This window comes from Cydia pomonella, chromosome 1 (assembly GCF_033807575.1).
Source record: "Cydia pomonella isolate Wapato2018A chromosome 1, ilCydPomo1, whole genome shotgun sequence".
Classification (NCBI taxonomy): domain Eukaryota; kingdom Metazoa; phylum Arthropoda; class Insecta; order Lepidoptera; family Tortricidae; genus Cydia; species Cydia pomonella.
Window position 1 is genome coordinate 13,328,057 of NC_084703.1, and position 26,479 is coordinate 13,354,535.

Genomic DNA, 26,479 nt, shown 5'->3' on the forward strand with positions numbered 1-26,479 from the left:
GTAAATTATAACACATAATATGTGAGAGACTTTATTTAACTTAATTACCGTATCAAAAATATTAGAATTAAAAATTTTCATGTTTTTATATATAGTCGAAATTTTATAAGGTGGACGTTTACCATTTCACTGTGGTAAACTTTCACTCAGGTGTTAACGTCCAGCTAATAAAATTTCGACTATAATTTACGCTGTGCCTTATGAGTAAATGTTACTTACTTGTTTTTTTGTGCAGCTAATTATGTCAGTAAGACAAATTCTTATCAATCATTATAGCATTTAAAAATTACTTTATTTAATAACAGGCAGGCCTATTTGTCATATACGTCCTTAGTAAAACTTTACTAATAGTAATTTTTGTTGTTTTACATGTAAAACATTCAACTTATAACTTGTTATACAGGTACTCGTGGGTACTTGGTAAGTTAACTATTTAATAGTATTTGATTGTGCCAAAGTGTAATTATAATCTCTTCGAATATATCTCTTATTTTTAAACATACTCCTATAGTTTTATTTTTTATTTTTGTGTCATTATTAAAGTTAATGACACAAAAATAATATACAGAACCCACGTCGTTATTATTGTTTTAACCCTCGGTATTAGGTTTCGAATTTTGAGTTTGATTTCTATTAACGAGTGCAGAAAAATCATGCCAATTGTACCCTCGGTAATGAAAGCTCAATTCGCGATAATAGAATCACAGCCTGTCCCTTGCCACGGTAATAGAAGATTTGGTCATTTTGGCTTCAAAAAATATTTTAATACATATAATAACCCAAAATGAATCCAAAAACGTGTGAAACGGAAAGTTCATTAAATGCTCTGATGAAAAAAAAATATTCCTGGCTGTTAGACAGCATTGATACCCTTAATTTTTGGATCTCTTTTGAAAAGTTCCTTAACTACCACGGTAATAGGTGCCTTTACCCTATTGCCATTGAGGCCAACGGGTTGCTGTGAAATAGCCACTTAAAACACCATGACATTTTCGGATCATTTTGATCTTGCCAATTTTTGCTACCAAAACTCACAACTCAGCAAGTCACGAGGGAGTCACTACTCAATTTGTATCAGAATGAGTCCAATTTGATCTACATAGACCTTATAGATGTTGAGATACAGCTCTGAAAAGTTGCTTGATTTTTTCAATACCAGATTAAACATAGTTAGTACGACTCTAAAACATTAACCCCCTTATTCATAAACGTCTGCTAAAGTTACGATGCCGCTAATAATTGTTGGTCTCTTTCCGACGTATTGATATGATGAAAAGGGACAAACTATTATTAGCGGCATCATAACTTTAGTACACGTTTATGAATAAGGGGGTTAGTAAATAGTCATAAAACGGACAACATACTGAGTAATGACGTCATCAAATCCCTGTCGCCTTATTTTTATTCCCAAATTGGATCCGAACAGTTGATTGCACATACAAATATAACTAAGTAGGTAAAATATTAATATCACATGATTAAAACTACTACTTATTAAAAAAACGGTCGATTTCATAACCTCCTCCTTTTTGGAAGTCGGTTAAAAAAGTAAGCTAAGTCTATTTAAATAAGGCCCCGTGAGTTGCACCGGGTGCAATGCAAAGTTGAACGTGCACATCAAATTAAAATAATTTTTACTTGTTTGCTTATTTGTAATAAAATCTTGCATATTTAACCATCTTCCTGTGAACCTAGGAGCTCTATCCCACTGATGTCCAGTTTTTTGCGGTTTCGGTTCTCTGTCTGATCCCGTTTTGGTTTCGTAGTCAACTAGGAACCCATATAGTTTCGCCATGTACGTCTGTCTGTCCGTCAGTCCATCCGCGGCTTTGCTCGGTGGTCGTTAGTGCTAGAAAGCTGCCAATTTGGCATGAATATACATATAAATCAATCACGCCGACAAAGTGGTAGAATAAGAACTGTAAAAAATTTTTTTAGGAGGGTGCCTCCCCTACACCTAATTTGGTATAATATTTTTTTCGTACCCTCTCGTTGGATAGGTCTTTCAAAACAAATACGGGTCTTCAGTAACCATTTATTCATAAAGTTATTCGCAATTAATCAACTCCAGAGAAAAATAGGATCCAAAAATATGAATAAAATCGTGAAAGTAAAGCTTAATAAAAACTTTCAATAAGAAATATAGTGACAATGATCCGTTTTTGAGTTCTTGCAAAAAGTCTTCCCTTCTTAGTATACTAACAAAGACGTACAAAGCGCCGCGAAGGTACTCCCTTTTGGTGACTATACATGATACTAACTAATAGCCCTCGTTCAAGGCAGTCTACTGTGACGGATGTGTAACTACGGAACGCTACACTGAGTATGGCCCGGCATGCTCTTGGCTGGTTTTAGTAGTATTCTGTGAGACTTTATCCCGCAAACAGAATGCTCGTGTGAACGTTACTATATTAGCACGTATACTGCTAAAACGGAATCCTGCAGAAAACCGTTACCGAAAAAACTGGACATCAGTGGGAAAAAGCTCTAAAACGGTCAAGCTTGTATCGTCTATTAATAGTGGCTGTCAGTTCTAAATAAGTACTTGCGTCAAGATAGGACAAGATTGACGTACGATAAATACGATAAATTCGGAGTTAATCCAACTCTATTATTGCGATTTAATTAAATAATGTAAATACGTATATCACTAATCTAATCATTAGAAATGACTATTGTACAGGCGCCTAATTCATATTTTTTTCAGGTTCAACATAAAGCTTTTACCTTCCTCTGCGAATTTTTGTATACTTTAGACAATAGGTGCAGTAAAGATAACAGCATCCATTATCACATAATCGTTATCTACCTATCACAATTCTGTTCATATCCAAATAAGTAGCTTTCAATTTATTCAAACAATAACCGACCCCCAATGATAGTCCAGCTAATATCAGTACCCCTAGTGTAAACTTGATCGACATCATAACGTGACGAACGCGTTTGCGTTAAGTCTCATTTTGTATAGGATTTTGAGTTTCCAAAACGTCCCGCTCGGCGCGCTCTTTCTAAATCCAATACAAAATGAGACTAAACGCAAACGCGTACGTCACGTTTCGAAATCGAATTTATTTACACTAGGGGTACAGATTCGTGAACGTTTTTCACTCTAATACAAAGATTTCCAAAGAATACGAAGAAATAAGTATATATAAGTCAATGCTCCACTAGCCAAAACGTTCACCCTGATAATTAGCTCTACTATACCTACGTTAACAACTATAATAAAGTGGGTGGGTAAGTTTCGAAATAAATGTATTTCAGTATTTATTTGATACCGTTTATTATATAATATGTTACCCATAAAAACAACAAAGAAAGATACACATAGTTATAAGAAATTTACAGCAATGGATATATTAAATGACTATTTTAGTTACAACTATGACGAAGATTTCTGATTATTTATGGCACGGTGAGACACTTGATTTGGTTAATCAGTCAATTAAAATTGACAGTTAGATAATAAATTACTCAAAAAATAATTCGCTGTAGGTTGCGAGCCTAACTTCCCAATTACAAATAGACCATTTGAGTTTCGTAGCATATGAAATCCCATATATCTTGATTTTTTTTTCTAAAATTTAAGGTTACATTTACTTAGAACCATAAACTATCCAGTTGTTAGACCCGCAGATAGAACCCCGGCGATTTAGTTGATAAATATGTTTTATTTTTTGCTAACTAATATACAACAAAAGTAGGTAATAAGATACCTACATAAATAACATTCTGCGTTACGAATTAACACTTGCGATAATATATAATATTTTGGATATATGCCTATAGGTATAAGCGTTTTTTACTCGCTGCCATGCGCAGACATTGATGTAAGTACTCGTAACTAAACAATTTGTAATTTCATATGAATGCTCTAAGGGTCAGTTGCACCAACCACAGTTAACAGACTGATCAACGTCCCGCAGCAGAGATCTATGAAACTTCCCACACAATAACAGACGGTTTGATGCAACCGACCCTAAGAGTAGGGTCTGTGCGGAAAGAACCCTGTATTGGTTTCTTTGTATTCCACACAACTCTTCTCTTTCCGCGCAGACTTTACAAGGAGCACGTGTATATTGCACCCGTGTAATTTATGCTGTAAGCGGCTGCGGTTGGAATTTTTTGTAATTAAGCGACATAATTATTATTCGCCCACCGCAGCCCTATACTCGTAATAATTGAAAAGTTTTTAATATTTTCATAACTTTTAATAATTCCAGGGTTAGTAACTACTAATTAATTAAAAAAAAAACACATATAAGTAAGTACATATTATTAAATAAATTAGAGTAATTGTACATTTTTCTCTCTTGGCCCTAAGCTCGTAGGCAAAATTTTGTCTTAGAAATTAATACGTCTTAGAATTTAATTTAATTTAAATAAGGTTGCCAACTTGTCATCCTCATTGTGGTAAACACCCCTATAATGGACGTGGCATCAATAATGAAATTTAAATCACAACTTCAGTTTTTAGACACCGGGAACAGTTTACTATAAACAAGGGTAATAGAGCTGCTTAAGTTTGACGTTTCATTAATTTCGATCTGTTTTAAAAGAACAGGCGCGATACTGTTCATGATTGGAGAAAACATTTTTTTATGTGTTAATTATATTGAAATAAATTTCTGTATCTTTCTATATAAAATACGAACAGGCCATTCAACTTTAAACTCAAAACGTCAAAAATACTCCAAATCTTCTCTGTATGAACTACAACGTATTTTATGATCTGGGATAAATTTTGTATAGTATTGTGTATCAGCTACACTGAAATATGAATTTATATACGACTTTATCCCACATAATTTCTCTTTTATAAATAAATTAAAAAAAAAAAAAAAAATAGACTAGACTGGTTACGTCGAACTTAATAGTTTAAATACCAATTTATATTATTTCATTTTCTGAAGAATCATTTAGAAAAGTTTATATCCTAGTAATAGGCGTAGGTGCAATAGCCTGTGCACGTGAGCATAAGAAAAGATCATAGAGTACAGTCGGTGTAATGGATATGTTTATACTTGTACACCTTACCCCTTAGTAATAAGGCCAAAAATGAAAAAAATATCTGTGACGTCGACTGTACAAAACTTTAAAATGGGATTTGATTTGAAGAAGATTCCGAAAACAAATCATAGCTGAAGATTTAAGCATTGACGAATAAGTAATATTGTTTACTTTACCTACCTTATAAACGATTAAGTACTTTTACTCAATAATTTTAACGGCCACACCATAGAAATATATAAAATGAGTGTACATAAGAAAATTATAAGCACTATGTATATAATATGGAGTGTATGTTTGTGCCAGGTGTATATTTTATCAATATGAAGGTAAATTTTAATCAGACAAGGTTTTTAATCAAAGCATACGGCACTGCGTCGGAGGGATAACCAGAAAAATTATTCGTTTTTCCATTGCCGCTTAATTGAAGAAAGCTGGTCATTGACTCTAATTAATCATTTCTACCGAATATTCTTCACAACTATTCTTCAACACAAAATATATGTTCTCAACAATATACTTCAGAGGCTGATAAGATAAAGTATAAAGAGTGTCTCATTGGTAGGTATTAATAATTGTATATGAAGATACATAAAGCCCTTAAAGGTAAAAAAAAATATAACCTGTAATTTACATACTTGAATCAAATTTGCACCTTTAGGTTACAATAATATAGATATCTACAGTATAAATATATTTTTTTTGTAAAGATATTAAAGCTTTAAATATATCAAAACCAAACAGTAGGTAAGTATATCGATTGCACCAAACAACGGTTTTGGTTTTAGGCCGATCCAGGCCCATGCCAGAAGGTCGCTCAAGAGAATGTATGGAGTGGGGAGGATCGCAAATCCTGCTTCTTTATATCCCAAATACAACTAGAATAAGAGTAGGTATTTATTTAGAGAAAAAAACATAAGTAACACAAGTATAGTTAAACAACAGGCAGTCTTATCGCTAAAAAGCGATTCCTACCAGACAACATTTGGGTAGCGGAGCTAATAAATTGCGATTACACATGCGAGTATTCACAAATGCAATGAAAGAACGAAATGAGGAAAACACAGTCATAAATATAGATACACAAATAAGAAAAAGAGGAGTAAGATAAAAGTGTCACGGGGGTGATATAAAGTGTAATTTTATTTATTTATTTATTTTATTTTATTTATTAGGCACTTACTACATGAAAAAAAATGAATATATGAAATGAATGTAATAAATACAAATACCTACTATGCTTAATATCTGGGATACAGAAAGAGGCTTTGGCTGCGTGTCAAATAATATGTATGTAAAAAACCATAAAAAGGTTCCTACAATGATACGGATAACTATATAGGTACACGTCATATCGTACTCTACTGGCGTAAAGACGTCCTAGTCACTATTCGATGCAAATATTGCCTAGAATCCCTGGAAGTAAGTACCTGTTTTCTTCATATTCATCTAAGTACCTATTAGTTATTGTGTGTGTAAGGAAATAATACTGATGCACCGTGCTGCATGCAAAATACCATTAGGATGCTAATACACAGATGGGTAATTCCACGAGACTGTAACGTCAGTTGCCAATTCTTTCGTGTGTTCTTACATATAGACATACATACATTTAGATTTGCTTAATTAATGTAAGAACACAAGAAAGAATTGGTAATTGACGTTACAGTCTCGTGGAATTACCCAGATGGGGCAGACGAGTCTCAGTTTTGATACATTAAGTTATTTCATTTCATTCATTAATCTATTATACACTACTTTTGCCACATTGAGTAACACCGATTTATATTTGTAAATAACTATATACGTCAGATAAGTCGAAGTACTATATGATTTTTTATAACCTAATTACTACCATGTTTATGTATGTATGTTTAGTATAATTTCATATGATTACCCTAATCACCGGAATATTTTCCAGAATTTTAAAAGTAGGTAATATATGTTCGAAATGCGAACGCTTCTTTTAATTTTATGTATTGGTACCTTGTTAAGTAGAAGATATGTGATTAGGTACATAAATTCTGTTATATTTTAAAAATTGGTAGACATTAAACTAACACATGGGTAGTCTTTAAGGATTGTGATTTCATTTTTATCATTTAGCATTGGAAGCTAATTTGTACAACATAACATAGTACCTATATTTTTAAACTTAGTATATTAGCGCATATTATTTGTAGTATGTATCTAACCACTGGTCAAAAAACAAACATGGAAGTTACTTTTAAGCACCATTATACACAAAAAAACTTTAACCGAGTGTTTGTTTTTAAGGATGTAGAACTTCACGCTCAGAAGCGTAATTAAATACTTAATTAACAATTCGTTATAATAATTTCAATTCTGCCTATAAACACTGTTAACTAAAAGAGGACTAACCATATTATTGGAGATCCATAATGAATTAAGAAAGAAGTCAAAGCCGTAGAAGGAAGAATGTTTGGTATGCAGTTATTCCTTGGGTTGGGGTTTCACCACTTCGCACTTGCCAGGAGTGGCCGGGGTGGGGTCGTCGGAGAACAACGGGTTCTTCACCTCCATGTCACCAGTCTGTGCGTAAAACATTGAACATATGTAAATACTTGTAAACTTCTTAGTGGAAAAAATAAGGAATCACTTTTAAGTGGTCCGACAAGTATAGTTTAAATATTTACCGTGGCGAAACCGGGGCACTCATACACGGTGTAGTCACCTTCCTCGTTCTCCTCCTCCGACTCGGGCTCCGACACCGAGCCCAGGCGCTGCTCCAGGTCTATCCTACTACAAGAATAAACACCGTACAATTGTTGGACTTCGCATAGCTAAATAAGAATGAATGGCACTGAAGTATACGCATAGAAGTATATCTATAGAAGATCAGCTAAAGACTGTTTTATCTTGTAGGTAGGTCTGGTAAGGTAAACATGGGATCCGCTTGGTAACCCAAACCCAAGAATTGGCTATTACCGTCTGACTTACCTACGCTTAGCCGGAAGTTTTAACACATTCATTGCCAGGGGGCGTGGCCGAGGAACAAACTTGTATGACGCTGAACGCATATATGCGTTGGTGGCAGTGAATGTGTTAACTTGGCTTGTAACTATGTTTTTTTTTCATCACTTCTATCAAAACCCGTAAATATGAATGTAGAGGTCCGGTTGCTCTATACCGCCTGCAAACTCGATCCCTACTGCAGCTAACTAACAACAAGTCAATGAACCCTTACAATATTCGATTAAACAGTTTTTATTAATCCCTTAGCCATAATTTGGGATGTGAATAACTATATGCTAAATAGGTCATACTAAACAGCTTCTACTAGTGACCAATCCTGAAAACGTGAAAAAGTTGGCTCATTTTGGCTGATTAGATGTATGAATATTTTTTGCATGGTTGTAGGTTTACAAAGGTCTAGCAATGTATAGCATATTATATAACTCACTTAGATAGTCATACTCGTATAACATACAATTATATTGCCTAAATTCAAAATTGTACAACATTCAGCAAGCTACCAGGCAGTTCATCTTTTTAATAAACTACCGATAAAGTATAAAAATATCTCTGACTGTAAGGTGTTCAAGTGCAAATTAGAGGCTTTTCTTGTAGAAACATGTTATTATTCTATCAATGAATTTGTAAATGTCCTTTTTAATTCTTCGAATATTGTATTAATACTCATTTTTAGGCTTCCGTAGCCAAATGGCAAAAACCCTTATGGATTCGTCCTGTCTATCTGTCTGTCCGTCCGTATGTCACAGCCACTTTTTTCCGAAATTATAAGAACTATACTGTTGAAACTTGGTAAGTAGATGTATTCTGTGAACCGCATTAAGATTTTCACCCAAAAACAGAAAAAAAAACAATAAATTATGGGGGTTCCCCATACTCAGAACTGATGGGTCTTCAAAAATGATATTGAGGTTTCTAATATCATTTTTTTTCTAAACTGAATAGTTTGCGCGAGAGACACTTCCAAAGTGGTAAATTGTGTGTCCCTCCCACCCCTGTAACTTCTAAAATAAAAAAAAATATATCATGTACATTTTCATGCAAACTTCCACCGAGAATTGGTTTGAAGGAGATCTAGTAAGTAGTTTTTTTTAATACGTCATAAATGGTATCGAACCCTTCATGGGCGAGTCCGACTCGCACTTGGCCGCTTTTTTAAAATTAAGTTTAATATGTTCTTGTAGTTCATTATTTTATACATTGTAAATGACATACCTATCAATTATTGATATTATTATTATTATTTGAATATTCTTATTGTTGTAGAAGTCATTAATTTTGAATGTTTTTGAATTTACAATTTTATTGTGACCCTATTTAAAGATTTAATGTATGTACTAATTAAATTCGGTAAAAAAATAATATTCAACATAAATGAATACTTACGCGAATGTAATTACATTTCTATGGGGGAAACCACAACAAGTTTATCACGATTTTGAGGTTGGTCCTACATCCATTACATAGTACCTAAAAGTTGCCCAGTGTGATCTACATAATTTATCTAGCAATATAAGCATTAATTCTCATATTGCTACTGTTAATATTGATTTGTCTTTCACCTGTTATTTTCTCAAAGGTTAGCTGGAAGAGATCCCTTTTAGGGATAAGTTCGCCTTTGTACATAACATTTTTTATGTTTTGTTTTATCTGTTTTATGTTAACCTGTTTATGTGCAATAAAGTGACATTCATACATACATAAGCACACTTATAGCAATTTTGGTACATATTACTTATCGTCCATACTTATGGTCTCGGAAAGCATCGTTTCGTGAACTGGAATGAAACTGCTGATGAAGATTACAAAATTATGTTTTGTGTGGTTTAAAGTTCATTGTAACTCCTCTGGAGTTGCAGGCGTACCTATGTACGCCATGCCATGCCATGTAGCCTATGCTACGGAGACTGCTTACCATCAGGCGAGCCGTATGCTTGTTTGCCACCGACGTAGTGTAAACATATTGTAGGTTTTTCAGATATTCGATACCTAGTAGAAGCGGTGGTGGTCCAGTCGTTCAGGCAACCAACTCGGATTTGAATCGTGGGTTATAGGGTCGAGTTCACAATTATCTTTACAAGCCAACGTTCCAAAAAAATAGAGCCTTGTATTAGAGCCGTGTAAATATATTCTTGGCCAGTGAAGATGTTGTGAACTCGACTGTACCAATTGGAGTTTGTTGGAATGTATGTACAGAATATCATTTGATACAAGTAAGTACCTAATATTTAAGGTTCTGCTCGACATTAAGAATACTTCATGATCTTTGACCTTAATTAACCTAGCGCAATCGCATTATTTCATATCAAGGGCTTTTGACCATTTTTTACTCAAATATCATCAGGGCGTCATAACGGGTGAAATGATTGCCAGCAATGTGGTCTTAAAACAATAAAGAGCAAAGTTAAAGCTTACTTTTCCATCGCAATGATTTGCTGCTTCTGGTGCTGATAATGGTACATGTGGGCCGAGTGAGCGAGTTTCCGGTCGCCCGAAGAGTCTACCGTGGGTCCCGTCACTCCGTAAGCCGGGTAGTCCACGTCAGCTGCAGCCTTCGCCTTTTTCGCCAACCTGTGAAAATAGGTGGTGTAATTCACCATTTAGGTAATTTGACTTTTTTTGGTGCAATCTATAATAAAATGTTAGGTCTCTACCTGTCAACTTCATCGTAATACGTAAAATTTTGCTTATACGTTTTTATAAGTCATGGATGCAATTAAGCAAACAATACCAAACACTTCTTTAGCCAATAATATACGTTCTCGTGTCGAGTGTTTACATTACTTGTGCTGCAAACATTTCAGGAAAATTCTAGTAAAACTGTAATGCACACTCACGTATACCACGCGAAGGTGAATCCGAAAATGGTAAGGCTAACAGCTGCCGCAATAGCCCCGCCTACGGCAGCCAACAACAGTGGGTCTATTGGGTCGTTACTGGAGGCCTCCAGCACGTGAATGTGCTCTCTACCCTTCTCTGCCATCAAACCGTCTTCGTGGCCGTTGCTGAAATGTTACAATATTTTAACAGAATGTAAGTTGTTAGTATAACAAGGCCTAAGGATGCAAAGGCTAAGAAACCAATGTCTAATATCTGTATGCTCTAAAGTATGGGGTGTCTACAATGATATCTACAAATGGATGTGGGCTATTAAACAAATTCATACAAAATTTTAAGCAAAAATGTTAAAGCAATAACGTAATACTTACCTGTGCAGTTTTTTGATGTAGGAAAATTGCTTAAGCATCTAGCCGACCAGACATAAAAAGTTACCAACGACAAATACCGTTTTGACATGCCATAAGACTCATAATAAAGATTCAAAATGTAATGGAATATTAGAAGACCTTTTTATTGGCCTCTGGGCGGCTAGAGGTTAATGCAAATAAAATAAATGAATAATTTTTTAAAGGTAAAAAAATTTAATTTAGAAATTACGGAGAACTATATGAAGGAGACTGCCTAGCTCAGAGTAAAAGAGATGAAAGTCTTGAAAAGTCTCTTGTAATTTTACACGGTACAATTATGTTCAAAGCTCACGTTATAATAACATAAGCAATACGCTCTAGCTTATGCGTTTTATTTGCAAAATTAAGAGAGGAAAATAATAGCGACTAAACGGCTGACGGCTATACGTATGAGATAAATACAAAACCGATATTAGAGGTCTACACGTAGGCGATAATCGCTACATATATGTATGAATCCTTTGCGCTAACGTAACCTTATTTAATATTTTTCATTGAACATAATTTTGTAAACCCGTACTTTTATAATTTTGTAATCCTAGAGGATTCAACGTGTTTTTTAATGCTCCTTTAACTTAAGTATTATCATATTATAAGTCCCTAAAGTAGAATTAGCGTATGTACATTTTTATAGTGAAAAACTACGTTGAAATCTAGTATATAGCTACGCTATACAGTTACTGTACCTAGGTATATAGCTATTATAAATGATGAATTGATGACGGTCCACAGAGCACTTGGGATGTAAAATTAAACTTAGTAAGGCAAATAATCCCGCTTCATAGATGATACAAAGTATGTATGTATATAGTACCTATTGTAAGTAGGTGATTCATTACTTTCGAAATCCCACGATCGAGAAAAGCTTATCCAGCGGGACTTGCAGAGTACATCCGTTACAGATCGACTTACTCAATATAAGCACGAGTATTAAGTTAAAGTGAACGTTCACATTTAGAATGCTTAGCTTATCGCAAAATCGATTAAATCACGCCAGATTCGACAATCCGATCTACAAGGCCTATTTAAACTTATAATAAATCCCAACGCCTCTCGTCCGCATGTATATACAGGGTGGGCAAATAAGAAGTTTTAAATTTTAACTATTTTTATTTTGTTTCTAAATTTAGTTAAAAGATTATTAAGTATTGTTTTAAAAATATATTATTTAGGGTTGGCAAACACATGCGGAACATAATGTCTGACATATGTCCACCACTAACAGCAGGCAAATGTGGTTCCTTGTTCTCCCAATTTTCAGACATTTTCGGCGTTATCTTGGTAAATTTGAGTCGAATGGTTGGTTTTAACTATTTAAATTTCATCAGTTTGTTAGCATAGACGTAATATAGGCGCATAGAAATAACTCAGGAGCTGCAATATTTGGGGAATTTGGGTGCCAATCACTGTCACTGTTTCTCGAAATTTATCGCGAAAAAAACTTGTTTTAAAAAATACAAACATTTGAGAAAAAATTGCTCGCTGCTAGAGGTAGACATTTGGCAGAAATTATCTTCCGTATACAATTGCCAACCTTGAATAATATATTAAAAAAAATATTTAAAAAATTTTGCACTTAATATAATAAAAAATTTAAAATAAAGTGTATCACTCTTATTTGCCCAAGCTGTAGTTTCTGCTTACTAAGTTTTTTCAGGTGCATTTTCCCCATTTATATCCCCAAATTGTAACATAATCAATACAACAACGCTCACAAAAACTTGCCAATTAGTAAAACATAAGATTCCAATAAAAATAACTAGGTATGGTTTTTTTTTCAGTGAGATTAGGTATTATTTAACCTGCAAACGGAATAATTCCATGCGTGATATAGGGTATTAGGGTAGCGGATATTCTCTAAATGATAGATAAAATTCTTTTCAGTTTCACCTCTCCTCATCCTCAACAGAATTTATTTTCAACCAGCCCAGGTTGGTTGGCAGTAAGGAGACAGGTAATCGGTAGTCCTTATTAGCCCTGTAATTAATATTTCACTGTCTACTGAGTCACAACAGAACGCAACTACAAGAAAACCTGTGGATTACTAGTTGTTTAGGTACATTACAACTAAAATACAACAAGGTGACTGCTGGCTGGGTAGACGTGTGCGCCGATTAAAAACTAATTGGCGGCGGCGTTTGCAAAAAAAATGGCGGCGGCGGCGTGTTTTCGGCGTGAAATCGGCGTGACCTTGACTTTCCGGTTTCATTTGAAAAATCATTAATTTGTTGTTTTTCTTGAAAATGTGATAAATTCAGATCACTGGTCGGTGAATTACGTATAGTTTTAAATAGACTGTGAGTAAAATAGGGTTTGTAAATGAATATAGGATAGGTATAATAACTTGATTTCCCTAGTAACTGGCTTGCATTAAGGGGTTACCTGTTCCCCAATGACCTTCAGTCCGAACTGTAAGTCTCCATATTCACATGATTCCCATTAAAAATGGGCACGTTTGCCATTCATTCGGCCTAAATTCATGTGTTTCCACATCATGCGTTGGAAACCGCACAATATGTCAAAAGAATCTAAGGGCTCACCCATGGCATGTTGTGAAGAGCTGAGTTGCGATATTGAGCTCTCTGAGAATGGAGGGGTTTGTTGTTTTAGCTTTCCAAGGTTCAGCAGCAGTCTTCGTTAACACCGCATCTCAAAGCGACAACCTGTGCCACTTCAGACTTGTTGAGGCTCCAACACGCTTCGGCACCATGCTGAAATATTGACAAGACTAGTGTTCGTACCAAGTATACTTTTGTTGCACGTTGAATACCTCTGTTCTTCCAGATCTTGTCGAAGTTAGCCATAGCACTCTGAACCATGCCAGCTCTGCGGCGTATCTCGGCGGTGCAACCACCGGCGCTGGTTACTAACCCAAGATATACAAACTAGCTTGCTTTTTCGTAATTCAGAGTGCGTCAGTAACTGGGAGTATGTTTGCCCTGTTTACTACCACCACCATTACTTTGGTCTTGGAATGGTTGATCTTTAGACCGCTCTAGAACTTTCATCTTCAATTTTCTTCAGAAAAGCCGCCATTTCGATATATTTCTTGTTATTATTCCCGTCAGGCAGGCGACAATATAGTAGCACAATTTGTTACAAGAACTTTTGTACCAAGTCATATTAGGCCCAGTGATCCAGGTGACTGTAATCATAGTAACAAGTGACAAGAAAATTTTGCTTCACCCATTTACAGCTTGCACATATCCGCGGAGCAAGCGTTTGCGCGGTTCCCCAGAATGAGATTAAATCGCTCTGTCTCTCTATTTTTCGACATTTTTGGCACACATCTTTTTTCAGGGTCTCGAGAGTATTCGCACATCAATGTTCTCAGATATTTGCTGGACTCCACTACATTTTAAGACGCAAGCAATATTAGCCAGTTAGTTTTCCTTTTCTCTTCCACCTTGAGGCCCCATGGTATATGTTTTCGTTCTTTAAGGGTTAATTGTAAGTATTTCCATGACGGAGCATGCTGCCTTCGTATTGTGAGGCAATTTCACAATTAACAGGAATAAATCCTACTTAATATATCTGCTTCCCTCATCTTTCTTGACTCTGAATACTGAGAGTTTCTTAGACCGGTGTGTCAAATAGTTTATGCAACTGGCTATTCAGTTACATTTAATTAATTGATATATATCTGGCATCTGTAACACATGTACTACAAAAAAATCCATGTTGAAATTGAAATACCAACTTGGAATAGTTAATTGTTAACACTCAAGGACACGTCGATTTGACGCCGATAAATTATCGGCGGCGGCGGCGCGGCAAAAAGGTCCGGCGGCGGTGGCTTGCCGGCGCGGCGCACATGTCTACTGCTGGGGGTGTCAAGATATCTACCTGCATGTAGGTAAAGCGAAGTAAGTACTTATATTTACACTTGTAACTTGTTGATTGTAATTTGTTAATAATAAACAATGATAGGACACAGTTAGCAATTTCAGGACGAATGTTCTTAATTTACATGTCTTGCATAATTTTAAACATCAAATATGAATGCATTTATGTTATTGTGGTCAATTTAAATGACAACGATAAGTTATCGCTTTACATTAAAACAACGCACCGCTCACGTATGTTGATGAAGAGAGGTCGTTCTCTTTATATTAAGTAGATCGGCAGTGTTAAACGAAATCGATTGAAAATAGTGGGTAAATAAGGAGTGATTTAGTAAAAATGTGGAAGTGAACCATCTGGTTTGTTTTTTGTTTTGCTAATTACGAAGCCGTTTATTATTTTAAGCAATCTGTAGAACTTCAATTCGCGCTTTTATTTTAAATAGGTACCATGTATTTAATTTTATAGAATAGTATCTACATATCACTATAAAAAATGCACTCTTAAAAAATATCACGAAATAAAATGAAAAACCCCATAATGTGCTGGTACTTTTTTGCCGAACCACTCCAACCACTCCTAATAAAAAAAAATGGTTATTTAATACGATAATAAAATTGTTTTATTTTTAACAACATAGGCTTATCTATGTTCCGTATTATGTTCGACCTCAAAGTGACATAAATTGCTACCTTTCTAAATAAATATTTTTGGTACAAGCTTTTATCGCTGACTGTTCTTTTTTTCACAACCAACTCATCGAGACAATTCTAAACGCCCCAAACACAATTAGGTGGCATTGTTTTATCACAGTGTCCCATGGCCATCTCCTTTCTCCATTATCAGATCAGCTCGATGGTACCATAATATTGAACTGTTACTGGACCGACATACATATATGTTTGCAAATTTTCAGCTTCATGGAAGTCTGGAGGTAGGTAACTTGCAAGAAACTAACTAACAAACTTACACACTTACTAAATAACAGGGAAAGTTAAATAAAAGCTTGTAATAAGCAGCCTTTTTGGATCACGAGTTACAGAAGTGCAACCTAAATTATAAGGAATGCAAAAATCATATCAATAAGAGACAGAGAGAGATCATACAAAGAGAAGTAAAATTTCACAGTTCAAACCTTGTCCAATTGTAGATACCTATTCTTAATTTATCAACGATATTCCTAACTCATCTAAAGAAGTTTCCCCCAAAATCGTGCATTGATGATAGAATGACTAGAATTTTAACTAGTTGATATTCATACAACCAAGGGCATAAATATGTATACATTTCACCTTAAATAAACCATTTTAATAGGATAGAGTACCAATTTTTACCTATTTCTAAATTTGCTCTGACTACTCGTATACTTCAATAGTGCTAGTGAGAATATACCGTTTGGTGGGGATATTTCAAAACCATCGGGGTCTTTTGGATTTAGAAAATAGTGTGTTTTGAGTATATTAATTAATTATAGTCGTAATACTTAAGTAATTGTAAAAATAAAACTTTACCAAACACTTGTTTTGACTTTTACGATGCTATGGCTGGGGAGCCCAAGAAGGGATATTTGTACTTACTCGAGCGCGTTAGATTAAGATATGAGTGATATCTAGCTACCCTGTGGAATCTACCTTAATCACTTTTAGCCGTCTATGTTGATCCGTTGGTTGGTGGAGGGCTCAACAAATCGTTAAGCAGATTGTGGATTTGGTAATTTTAGTCCAATATGGTATACCATTGTATATACTTCTATAACATTAAATTGTATTGTACTAATATTAAATTTGAATTGATTTTTTTTTTCACATTGTAACCGGCGATCACTATACGACAAGTAATTGCTTATGTATCCTTTTACATTACTTAACTATGAACATTGTATTGAGAGATACATAAACTAAAATAAACTATGCTATAATTGTGCTATTACTAAATCTGCCAATTATTTGTACGCATTTTTTTAATCTGACGGCTATGTTAAATGTATTGGTGCCAATTATGGAACATTTACGAGAAAATTAGGAGTGTTTTAGATATTTTACCTAAACCTGTAAAATTTCTACCGTTTTATGTGTTAAAAGTTAAAAGTCCTATTCATTCTTTATGTTTTATGTGTAATTATTGAAAGATGCTGAAATTGGTTTCAATATTATTAACAAATTAAAACTACGGTTTTTTGCTCCAGTCATGGGATGTATGGCGCCATTAATTTTGAATCTAACAAATATAAATGAAAAATTAAGCTTAAGCACCACTTTGTCTCTTGTTTATGGCAAAAAGTTGCCAGCGTTTAAAAACTGATGGTAAATACTTGTTTTAGAGGATTTGTGTATATAATCCCATTACTTGTAACCGTCAGATTAAGAAAATGCGTACAAAGAATTGTCAGATTAAGTTATACAAAATTTCTATCATTAACTTCGACCTAAATGGCCAAATCTATAATCTACTTAACGATTTTTAACCCTCCATCAACCCCCCCGAAATTTAAATAAAATACTGTCTACTAGCTGGAAAAGAAAACTTTAAGTATATAACTTTTTTTCTTCCTATTATCTAATCTTTGGACTCCAATAATAGGTCTCTACGACGCTCGAGTTACTTCACATTTAGCATCGCCGGCTCCCCAGCTATTATAAAATATTCATATATTCGAAGCAATTTATCCCAGTTTTTCAAATAGCTCCATGCCGGCTTCTATTGAATAAAGCTACACTTGCCTATTAATAAGGTGGTTTATCTATACAAATGCTGCGGTGGCCGGCGGTAAACAGTAATTTTGTGCCGATTCATTTACGCATCCAACTGAATAAATTCTGCAATTGGCGGATGCTTTTCCAGGCGTGTGATTTAAACCCTCTATTATACAGGCTGTTTATTTAATCACCTGCAATAACTTACGGGGTGAATATATACGTCATACTGAGTAACTTCTTCCATGGGACTAAACCCGAAATCGCGAAATTAAATTCTCTGTTTCATACATTTTGGCTGTCTGACATTAACATTTTGTATGGGAGAGTAAATATCTTTTCGCGATTTCGAGGTTGGTCACATAGTAAAAGTAGCAATGTAGGGTTTGGCAATAGTGCAAAGGTAAATAAATGAAAGTTGAAAAACAAGCATATGTCTGCATTATATTATTTAACTTATTATTATTTATTTAAAATGCAGATATACGTATTTTCAAGTTTTATTTGCTTTTGGGTGAATCAACTTTTTTTGTTTTGTTATCCTGTCCCGTTGTCCAAGGGACAACAGTGGCAAAGTTTGTTTGAAGAGACGTTGTATGCCGTTCTATTAACACGCTTAGTAGGGGGCTCATTATGGACATTGGTTATAACGACCACAAAAACGCAAGTTTAATACATTTAAGTACCATAAAATCAGTATTTCAATGAACTTTTGTCCCCTGGACAACTAATCGTAACCATGGCAACGAGTGACGCTAAAAAGTTGATTCTCCCTTTTGCACTATTGTCAAAACCTACATTACCCCCGTCTGTCCGGGGTACGAGTATGGCAGTGAGGCAAACTTTGTTCAGAAGTTTGATGGAAAGAAGATATAAGATAGCGTGTGAATGATAGGCTAGAAGCTGCTACTAATGCAGAAGTACTTAACAAACGTGTTTCTAAAAGATTTCCGAAATAGGTAAAAAGGCCCTTTTATATGGCTGACTCTAGGTAAACCACTTTTAACTCAAATTGAAAAAGATTTCGTGACATCAACTACAGAATCAGAGAAAGTAATGGATGTACAAAAACCTTTCCACGTCGTTAAAAGCAGGATTAGCTACGAATATATTTAGGATGACTCACGCTAGAACGGCTCGGGTCCGGGCCGGGGCAACCAACACTTTGTTTTCTATGACAGGCGACCGGAGATCACGTGATGCTTTCGATAGGAAACGAAGAGTCGGATGCCTGGGACCGGCCCGGGCCGTTCTAACGTGAGTCATCCTATATCGAGGAAAAAACGAAACCTCATGAAATTAGGAAGATCCATTTCTTGGCAACAATGTTTGTTTAAATACTACCTTCTATCTTGTGTTTTCTGTATATGAAGATTTATTTTTTTCCGCAAAGTTATGTACCTATAGCTACTTTTGGTGTAGAATTTGACATGCTTTAGCTTAGAGTTAGAATATATTTTCATAAAGTGCGTACCTATAGATTCAGAGTAAAAAGCAAATTTCTAAAGGACGAAACATATTTTTCAAAATAGTGGCAGGTCCTCGAGGGCAAATATTCTGGACATGAAAGCAGGGCCTTTTATGAATGTACCCATGGTACATACGTCATATCAAATTTTTAAATCATTTTATCACATTATAAAGTCTAAGCGGGTGCCATTTTAAGTATACTCGCGATCACACCCACTTTGTGAGTAAATGAAAGGCTCAAAATTCAAATTTTCTATGGGAGGACAACCTTTTGCGCCGCCTTTTTCTACTGACGGAAATGGCTTGCCAAAACTATGTTTCATTTCAAATATGTGTCATTTAAAATCATTATAACAAAGTCAAATTTACGTTGGTAGCACATAAAAACAGCTCAAGATGTATGACAGTGTGTTACCAAAATAATATAATAAATACATTCCTACGGGTTGTTGCACAGTTCAACAAGTTTTCTGATTTCATGTCTAGCCTCTTTTAGAATTAAACTTTGATCTTTATGTCTTAAAGATTTGTGCTCTTAGTTTTTTTTTCTTTAGACTGAGAACCAGAATTAAAAAAGTCATCCTCGGCATCGTAGTTGTTCCAAGAGTTAAAAACCTAAGCAGGTGACATATTTTTAGCTACTTAGTAGGTATTTACATACAAATAAAATAAAACATACATTGGCTTTTGTTTGTGATAATAATTGGGCACATCAAACCATCAAATTAAGGGGGTCAATAATAAAAACTAAAAAGTACTTTTTGTAGGGGAATTAACCTCTGACTCAAGTCGCAGTTGCCAAATCTTAAGGCCTCAAGCCGAGAGGTCTGCGGCTATAGAAATGACTGACGTGAAGACTACGGAGCATAGAAAGCTAAAATTTTAAGGTTCTAGCCAATTATTATTACTATTATTAGGCTAACGCACAAGTCTGATTCCGCGGTACTACATTATAATTTAGTAAAGAATTTAGTTTATTTGCCTCTTATCCCTTTATGTAAATAACAAATATTATAGGACATTATTACACAAATTGTTGTGGGTACTTTATATATAATATTTGTAAATACTTAAATTTAACATAGAAAACCCCTATGAATAAGGAACAAATAAATATTCGTGCTCGTCACACAAAGAAATGCCCTTACCAGGATTTGAACCCGGCCCGGGGCCTTCGGCTTCATAGGCAGGGTCACTATCACTATCACTAGTATCACTACCCACTAGGCCAGACAGGTCGTCTTTAGTATCAAAAATTCGATTTTTAAGAATGCTTTTAAAGATCTTATAACATGCGACAACCGTTCTGGCCTAGTGGGTAGTGACCCTGCCTATGAAGCCGATGATCCGAGGTTCTAATCCCGGTAAAGGCATTTATTTGTGTGATGAGCACGGATATTTGATCCTGAGTCTTGGGTGTTTTCTAGGTATATTTCAGTATTTATATCGTTGTCAGAGTACCCATAACACAAGCCTTCTTAAGCTTACTGTGGGGCTTAGTCAATTTGTGTAATAATGTCTTATAATATTTATTTTATACACTTATGTAACATGCTAGCTTGAAGCCTATCTATAAGTTTGTTGAGTCAAATTTTTCGAGCTTTTGATGCTTATAAATTTAAAATTATCAAAATTAACATTAATCGTATAAAAAAACAAGTGCAGTGATATACACGCATCAGCTTTCAGCTGCTAGTGTATTAAACAATATAATATAATATATGTAATAATATAAACCGGCCAAGCTAGCCTTTTCTTTGCCCTAAAAGTGATTCCGAAGAGAGGCTAACGACGAGTATGTGTCTGTTACTGATAATGCAGGTTGAGTCACATATTCAATCTCTTCTCATGTTACAGTTAACTTACAGTTACAGTAAAAAATTGAGTCACTTTTTAAATTAAATTAATTCCAAACGATAAAATGGAATCCTCGTTCAACATAAGAAATAAAATGCTATTGCCTACTTGGAATAAACTAATTACGTATGTAATCTAAATTAATGCTATTAAAATGTAACAATCAAAATCGTCGCATAAAAGTTAATCCTACCACCTAAAGTGAAGACGTATCACCTGGTAACTTTACTTACAGTCCGCTTCTCAGTTTATCTATGTTTTCGGTGACAAGAGTTTTGGTACGACTGAGATTGGGATTTTGTCGAGTTTGCCGGGGTGGTTCCTTAACCATAGCTGCCAAAGGTTCCTCAATACTGGGTGTATCCACTATGACTTCATATTCTAAAAAAAAAAACTTACATAAATTATTTAATTTCATAATAGATGACATCTAAACTAAATACATACGTATTTTAAAACTATCATTTCAGTTGAACAGTCATCGCCAAATAGATAAAGTAGTTACGACCAAAGTGATCAAAATATATCTTAAGACATTTCTATTACCTTAGAAATAAGAATGTGTTCCGATTTATTTGGTCAGTTTAGCCGTCACTATCTATTTGACGCTGACTGAAATCGAAGTATTTGAAAATAATCGCATACGAAAAATTTTATGACTTCACTCGGACCGCACTATCAGATGTATAGAATGGACTAGCGGGCACTTGTCGCTGAGCAGGAGTGGTCAGTAATCACTATGACTACCCCAGTGATAAAATTGATAACCACACCCATGAGCACCCCAATGACAACTCCCATGACCAACCCAAGGCCAATTCCATGACCAACCACGTGACCAACCCATGACTACCTCATTACTTTCCCCACTGCCACTGAGAATGTTCCCACTACTAGGCATTTCATTTGAATTAATAGAATTGAAAACAAGTGGTCCTTACCGCACGTATTTCAAAAATACAATTTCATCGTTTTCACAATGATTTTCGAGTGACAAAATCGAGCGTTCGATTTCGTGTAATTCCCTTTAATTTATCTCCACTACTAGGTATTTAAATTCTACTAATATCATTGAAAACGAGTGGTCAATACAATTAGATTCCCAATTTATTTATTGTTCGTATTTCTAAAATATCAATGCGCCGTTTTCCAGATTTACGAGTGACGAATTCGAGCGCTCGAAATTCAAAAATCAGCCCCCAGGTCTGTGGTGGTGAAACGTGAAACAGATCAGAGGGTCTAGCCAAGATGTCAATTCATTAATTCATTTATTTCATTAAATAATACAAGATTATGTTTGAAATTATATAAGAACAGTACACATAACAATATAAGACAAATTTTATACAGAGAGTAACTATTAAATTATATCTATGTCAAAGACTAGGACTAGTACAGAAATATCCAAATTAAAATTAACGAACAGGTCACAAGTAAAAATGTTAATATGTTCATTTTTACTTGTGACCTATTTAGATTTAAGCATGCACATAATTACTAGTGTCATATCAAGTGATTTAAATACATAATTCTTACATTCTAATGAAATACACCTACAAATTTACATAAGCACGTAATAATTAACATTAATGTAAAAATTACTATGCAATGCCATGTCAATCATTTACACTAGTAATAATTCCTTTACTGAATACAAGCACGGTGTTGGTCTAACGGCAGCTTATTGAAAAGAGCTATTCCCTGATATGTTCCAGCTCTTTAACATTTGTCGCCGTGCCTGTCACGTTCTAACAAGTATGTAAGTGCGAAAATGACGGACATAGTGACAAGCGATAAAAATGGAACCATGCTGCCACTGCTATATATACTTACCATAAACCTAAGCTATTAAGCCATTTCGAAGACATACCTACAATCGTGAGCGTCAGGATGGCGGGTGGACCTCAGCAAATTTAAACGAAATAGTTTACTAATGAATGGGCAAAAAACTTTTCCCAAAGTATGACATCCCAAACTATTATACCCAAATATCATTTAAATAACTAATCCCTTTTTTGGCATATTATTGTTAAGCAAATAATTACTTGGTCAAGTTTTATTTTACCAAGTATTATTTAGTCAAATGTAAGCATAACTTACATGTTCCAAAATATTGCATGACATACGATTTACATCTCAATAGAGCTATTGAGATTTATATATCCCTGTATTATTTTTCTTACAATGCGAGTATTTTTAATTTTGCTTTCAATTGAAATACCATCCTTGGTTATTTTATATATATTTATATTATGTATTAATTTTAATTTTACACAAACAGAACGGAACGGATTTGAATGGGATTCAGTGAAAAAAAAGGACATAAAATAAAAAAGTCTGTAATTAAGATTCAATAAACAATTCAGTGTAGTGTGACTTTTCTGTTACTTAGTTAGGAAGCTAGTTAGGAAGACTAAATTAAGTAATTGTGTAAAGCACTTAGCCATGTTAAATACACACCTTAATCTTGTCGTCATAAATGGCATCCTTACTAGGATCCTAAAATAATCACTGGCTATTTGCCAATTTTTCGAAGTGACATTTGATCAATTTTCTTTTTAGGTTTTCGTAGTTACCTTGAAACCCTTATAGTTTCGCTTCACCATGTCCATCTCTCCGTCTGTTCACAACTCGTGTCGATTTAAAACACTCCATTCGGTCGTGTTTTAATTTATCGCCACTCGTTTCGAATTTCCTATTTTTCGCACTTGTATCGTAATGTATTATTATGATTATATTAAGCATTACACACCCCTATAGCGACCGGTCTAGCCGTTTTTGAGTTATTGCAAAAATGTTCTCTTAGAAAAAGACGTACAAAGCACTGCGAAGGTAATGTACATGATATTTACTAATGAATAGCCCTCATTTGGCCTGTTCGGGCAGTATGGTAACTACGAAACCCTACACTGAGCTTGGCCCGACATGTCCTTGGGCGGTTTTATGAATATTAAAAAACCCTTCCCATTAAAAACATTTGTTAATATGTTTTTAAATATCTTTAAAAAAATTACAAGTAAAATGATGCCAAATGATAATTAAACCAAACAAATTAATTGCGAAGTGTAAATTTGCCAAAGATTCATTTGGGAAATTAAACTACTGCGATATGTTTATTGGGATGTGAAATTTGGTGAAAAGTAATTGGGACAAACGGAAGTACACCTACCCGCCACTACCGTACCGGGCTTTCTTTTTTTTATATCTTGTTTTAGGGAGAGGTACACTGGTTTCTATTAAACTTTTAATACACTATATTTATAAATATTTTGTTGAAATTTGCCAAGCTCCACCCGCCATCCTCACCTCAGAGTAGTGGCTACACAAAAACAGAACATGAATTCGTAGTAAGCATTTACTTTTCTATTTTAGCCGTAAACAGAGCAAAATAATACGGAATTTCAAAATATACTACAATAAATCAATATTTTAGGACTTTAAGGTGATCTGAGAGTTTTTTTTATAGTACCAATGAGACAACAGACTGCGAGTTCAACTTGTACAATTGATGTATGGTCGCTGGCGCTGCGCATATTAGATAGGCAGTAACTCGCGTTGGTTTCATTGCACCTTAATTTCGTTTTCCCCGTATACCAAAATTCCTAGTTTTCAAAACGGAATAGTTCCAAAACGCCTGAATCCCAGAATTTCTAAAGTATTTTCTCAAAATACATTCCTAAATACTTGCCTAAATCCAAAATTAGGTACCTATATTACCTAATGAGTAGGTACATGATGAGTGCTATATTATCCTATATTATGTTAAGGCTCGAACCTTATCACGAATAAATGACGTCATTTTGCACACAGGTCATGTGGTAGGCAAATAAAATAAGTTTACGAAACTTGTTACCTTTTTGTTGTTGGTGGTAAAAAGTGTAATAATGATTTCTTGTAATTGATATAGTGGCTGAATCCAATATTGACGACCCAATGGATTTAGTTGATGTGCAATATACGACACTTCCTCGGATGACGATGAAGATTTAAAAAAAGGGTAAAATGTTTGACCCCTATAGGCCATGTACGAAACTTTCTGCTATTTTCGAGCTTGAAGCGCTCGAAAATATATCCATTCCTGAACTTTTGGGCTTTTCGAGCTCAAATTATAGCTTTGCATTCTCAATAAGCTTATCAATCTTAAAATTTAAATAATTATACCAAAAAATATGAAAAAAAATTGTCTTTTGAACGCGTCGTTCTGTTTTGGTCTACTTTACAGCATTCGACGCAATTAATTACACTAAATACAAATAAAAAAGTATCTAAATAAATACGAAATTTTGGAAATTATCATAAAAAATAAAAATAATAAACTGTCAGAATTAAGATACTCTTCCACATCATAGTAAGTTTTAACAAATGGGACATCAATCTGACACTCTCGAGTATTTCTAGATGGTGTTTTTTTATATATTTCCAACAATTCAATAACTTTTTAGTGTGAGCTTTTGTAGAGCTCACTTCTTTAACATCCTCTCTGAATGTCTAACTCGCACGAGTAAATTCTTATTCCCATTTTCTACCCTTCCGTAGAGTTACTCCAAATTTAGCATCTTCGGCTCCCCTACTATTACGACATTCAGCCATTATAAAAAGGAAGCAATTTAATATTTAGGCATTTTGGGACCAAGTTGTTTTGAAATTTAGTCTTTAATTGTCCTAAATTTGAAACGACGCAACACTCAAAACAATGGCGTTATGATATTTAGGTGCAATGAAATTAAAGCATAAATTCGGCATTAAGTGTGAAGTGAAGATACGAACAAAATGACATATATGGACAAAATGTTATAGTGTTATGTCAGTTCTAAACCCCGTTGAAAGAAGAAGCTGGTTACGATGTAAAAATTGTCCTCGTTGGGCTCATGCTGATGTGTTCTAAAAAAGACTATTTTTTTTTTGTAAACTATGCCCTTACAATTTTAGTATGCCATTATGTCCATCCTTAGTGCATCATTTTACCCATACTATATGGACAAAATGATTTTTTTTTTCATTCCTTTATATTTTCCTGAATATATCCTTTAATATTGTTACTATTAAATTTAAAGGCTGTGTTAATAACTGAAACAAATATAAGTACTTTAAATAATGGTCCAAAAACAAAATAGCCTGTCATTTTGTCCGTACTTCCCATACCTAGGTACCTAAACTAAGAATCATAGTCTATCGGCTTATCGGTTTGTTTATTCAATGTTGTTAAAGTACCACACCTTAGGTAGATACACCTACATACAAGTACTAGAGTCAAACCAAGCTAACTTTTCACGGACTTTGCAGTGACAGAGTGTGCAAGAGGCGCCAAAAAACACAAATTCCTATTTAATTAGCTTCACATTCTTAACTGAGTTAACTTAGACG

At 34.5% G+C, this 26,479-nt stretch overlaps 1 protein-coding gene across 2 annotated transcripts in view; it reads right to left on the bottom strand.

Annotated features, from left to right (window-relative positions):
• Window positions 1–3,264: 3,264 nt before the first annotated feature.
• Window positions 3,265–26,479, bottom strand: part of LOC133515727 (uncharacterized) — a 36,713-nt gene continuing 13,498 nt past the window's right edge. Inside the window, exons 4-9 of one of the 2 annotated variants that reach the window (XM_061848294.1) lie at window positions 21,349–21,496; window positions 13,143–13,229; window positions 10,842–11,009; window positions 10,420–10,575; window positions 7,668–7,773; window positions 3,265–7,563 (exon numbers count right to left, since the gene is read on the bottom strand). In XM_061848294.1, the coding sequence (XP_061704278.1) occupies window positions 7,465–7,563; window positions 7,668–7,773; window positions 10,420–10,575; window positions 10,842–11,009; window positions 13,143–13,229; window positions 21,349–21,496 (764 nt within the window). In that variant the 3' untranslated portion in view covers window positions 3,265–7,464. The remainder of the gene's footprint in view (window positions 7,564–7,667; window positions 7,774–10,419; window positions 10,576–10,841; window positions 11,010–13,142; window positions 13,230–21,348; window positions 21,497–26,479) is intronic. The other variant, XM_061848302.1, reaches the window with a different exon arrangement.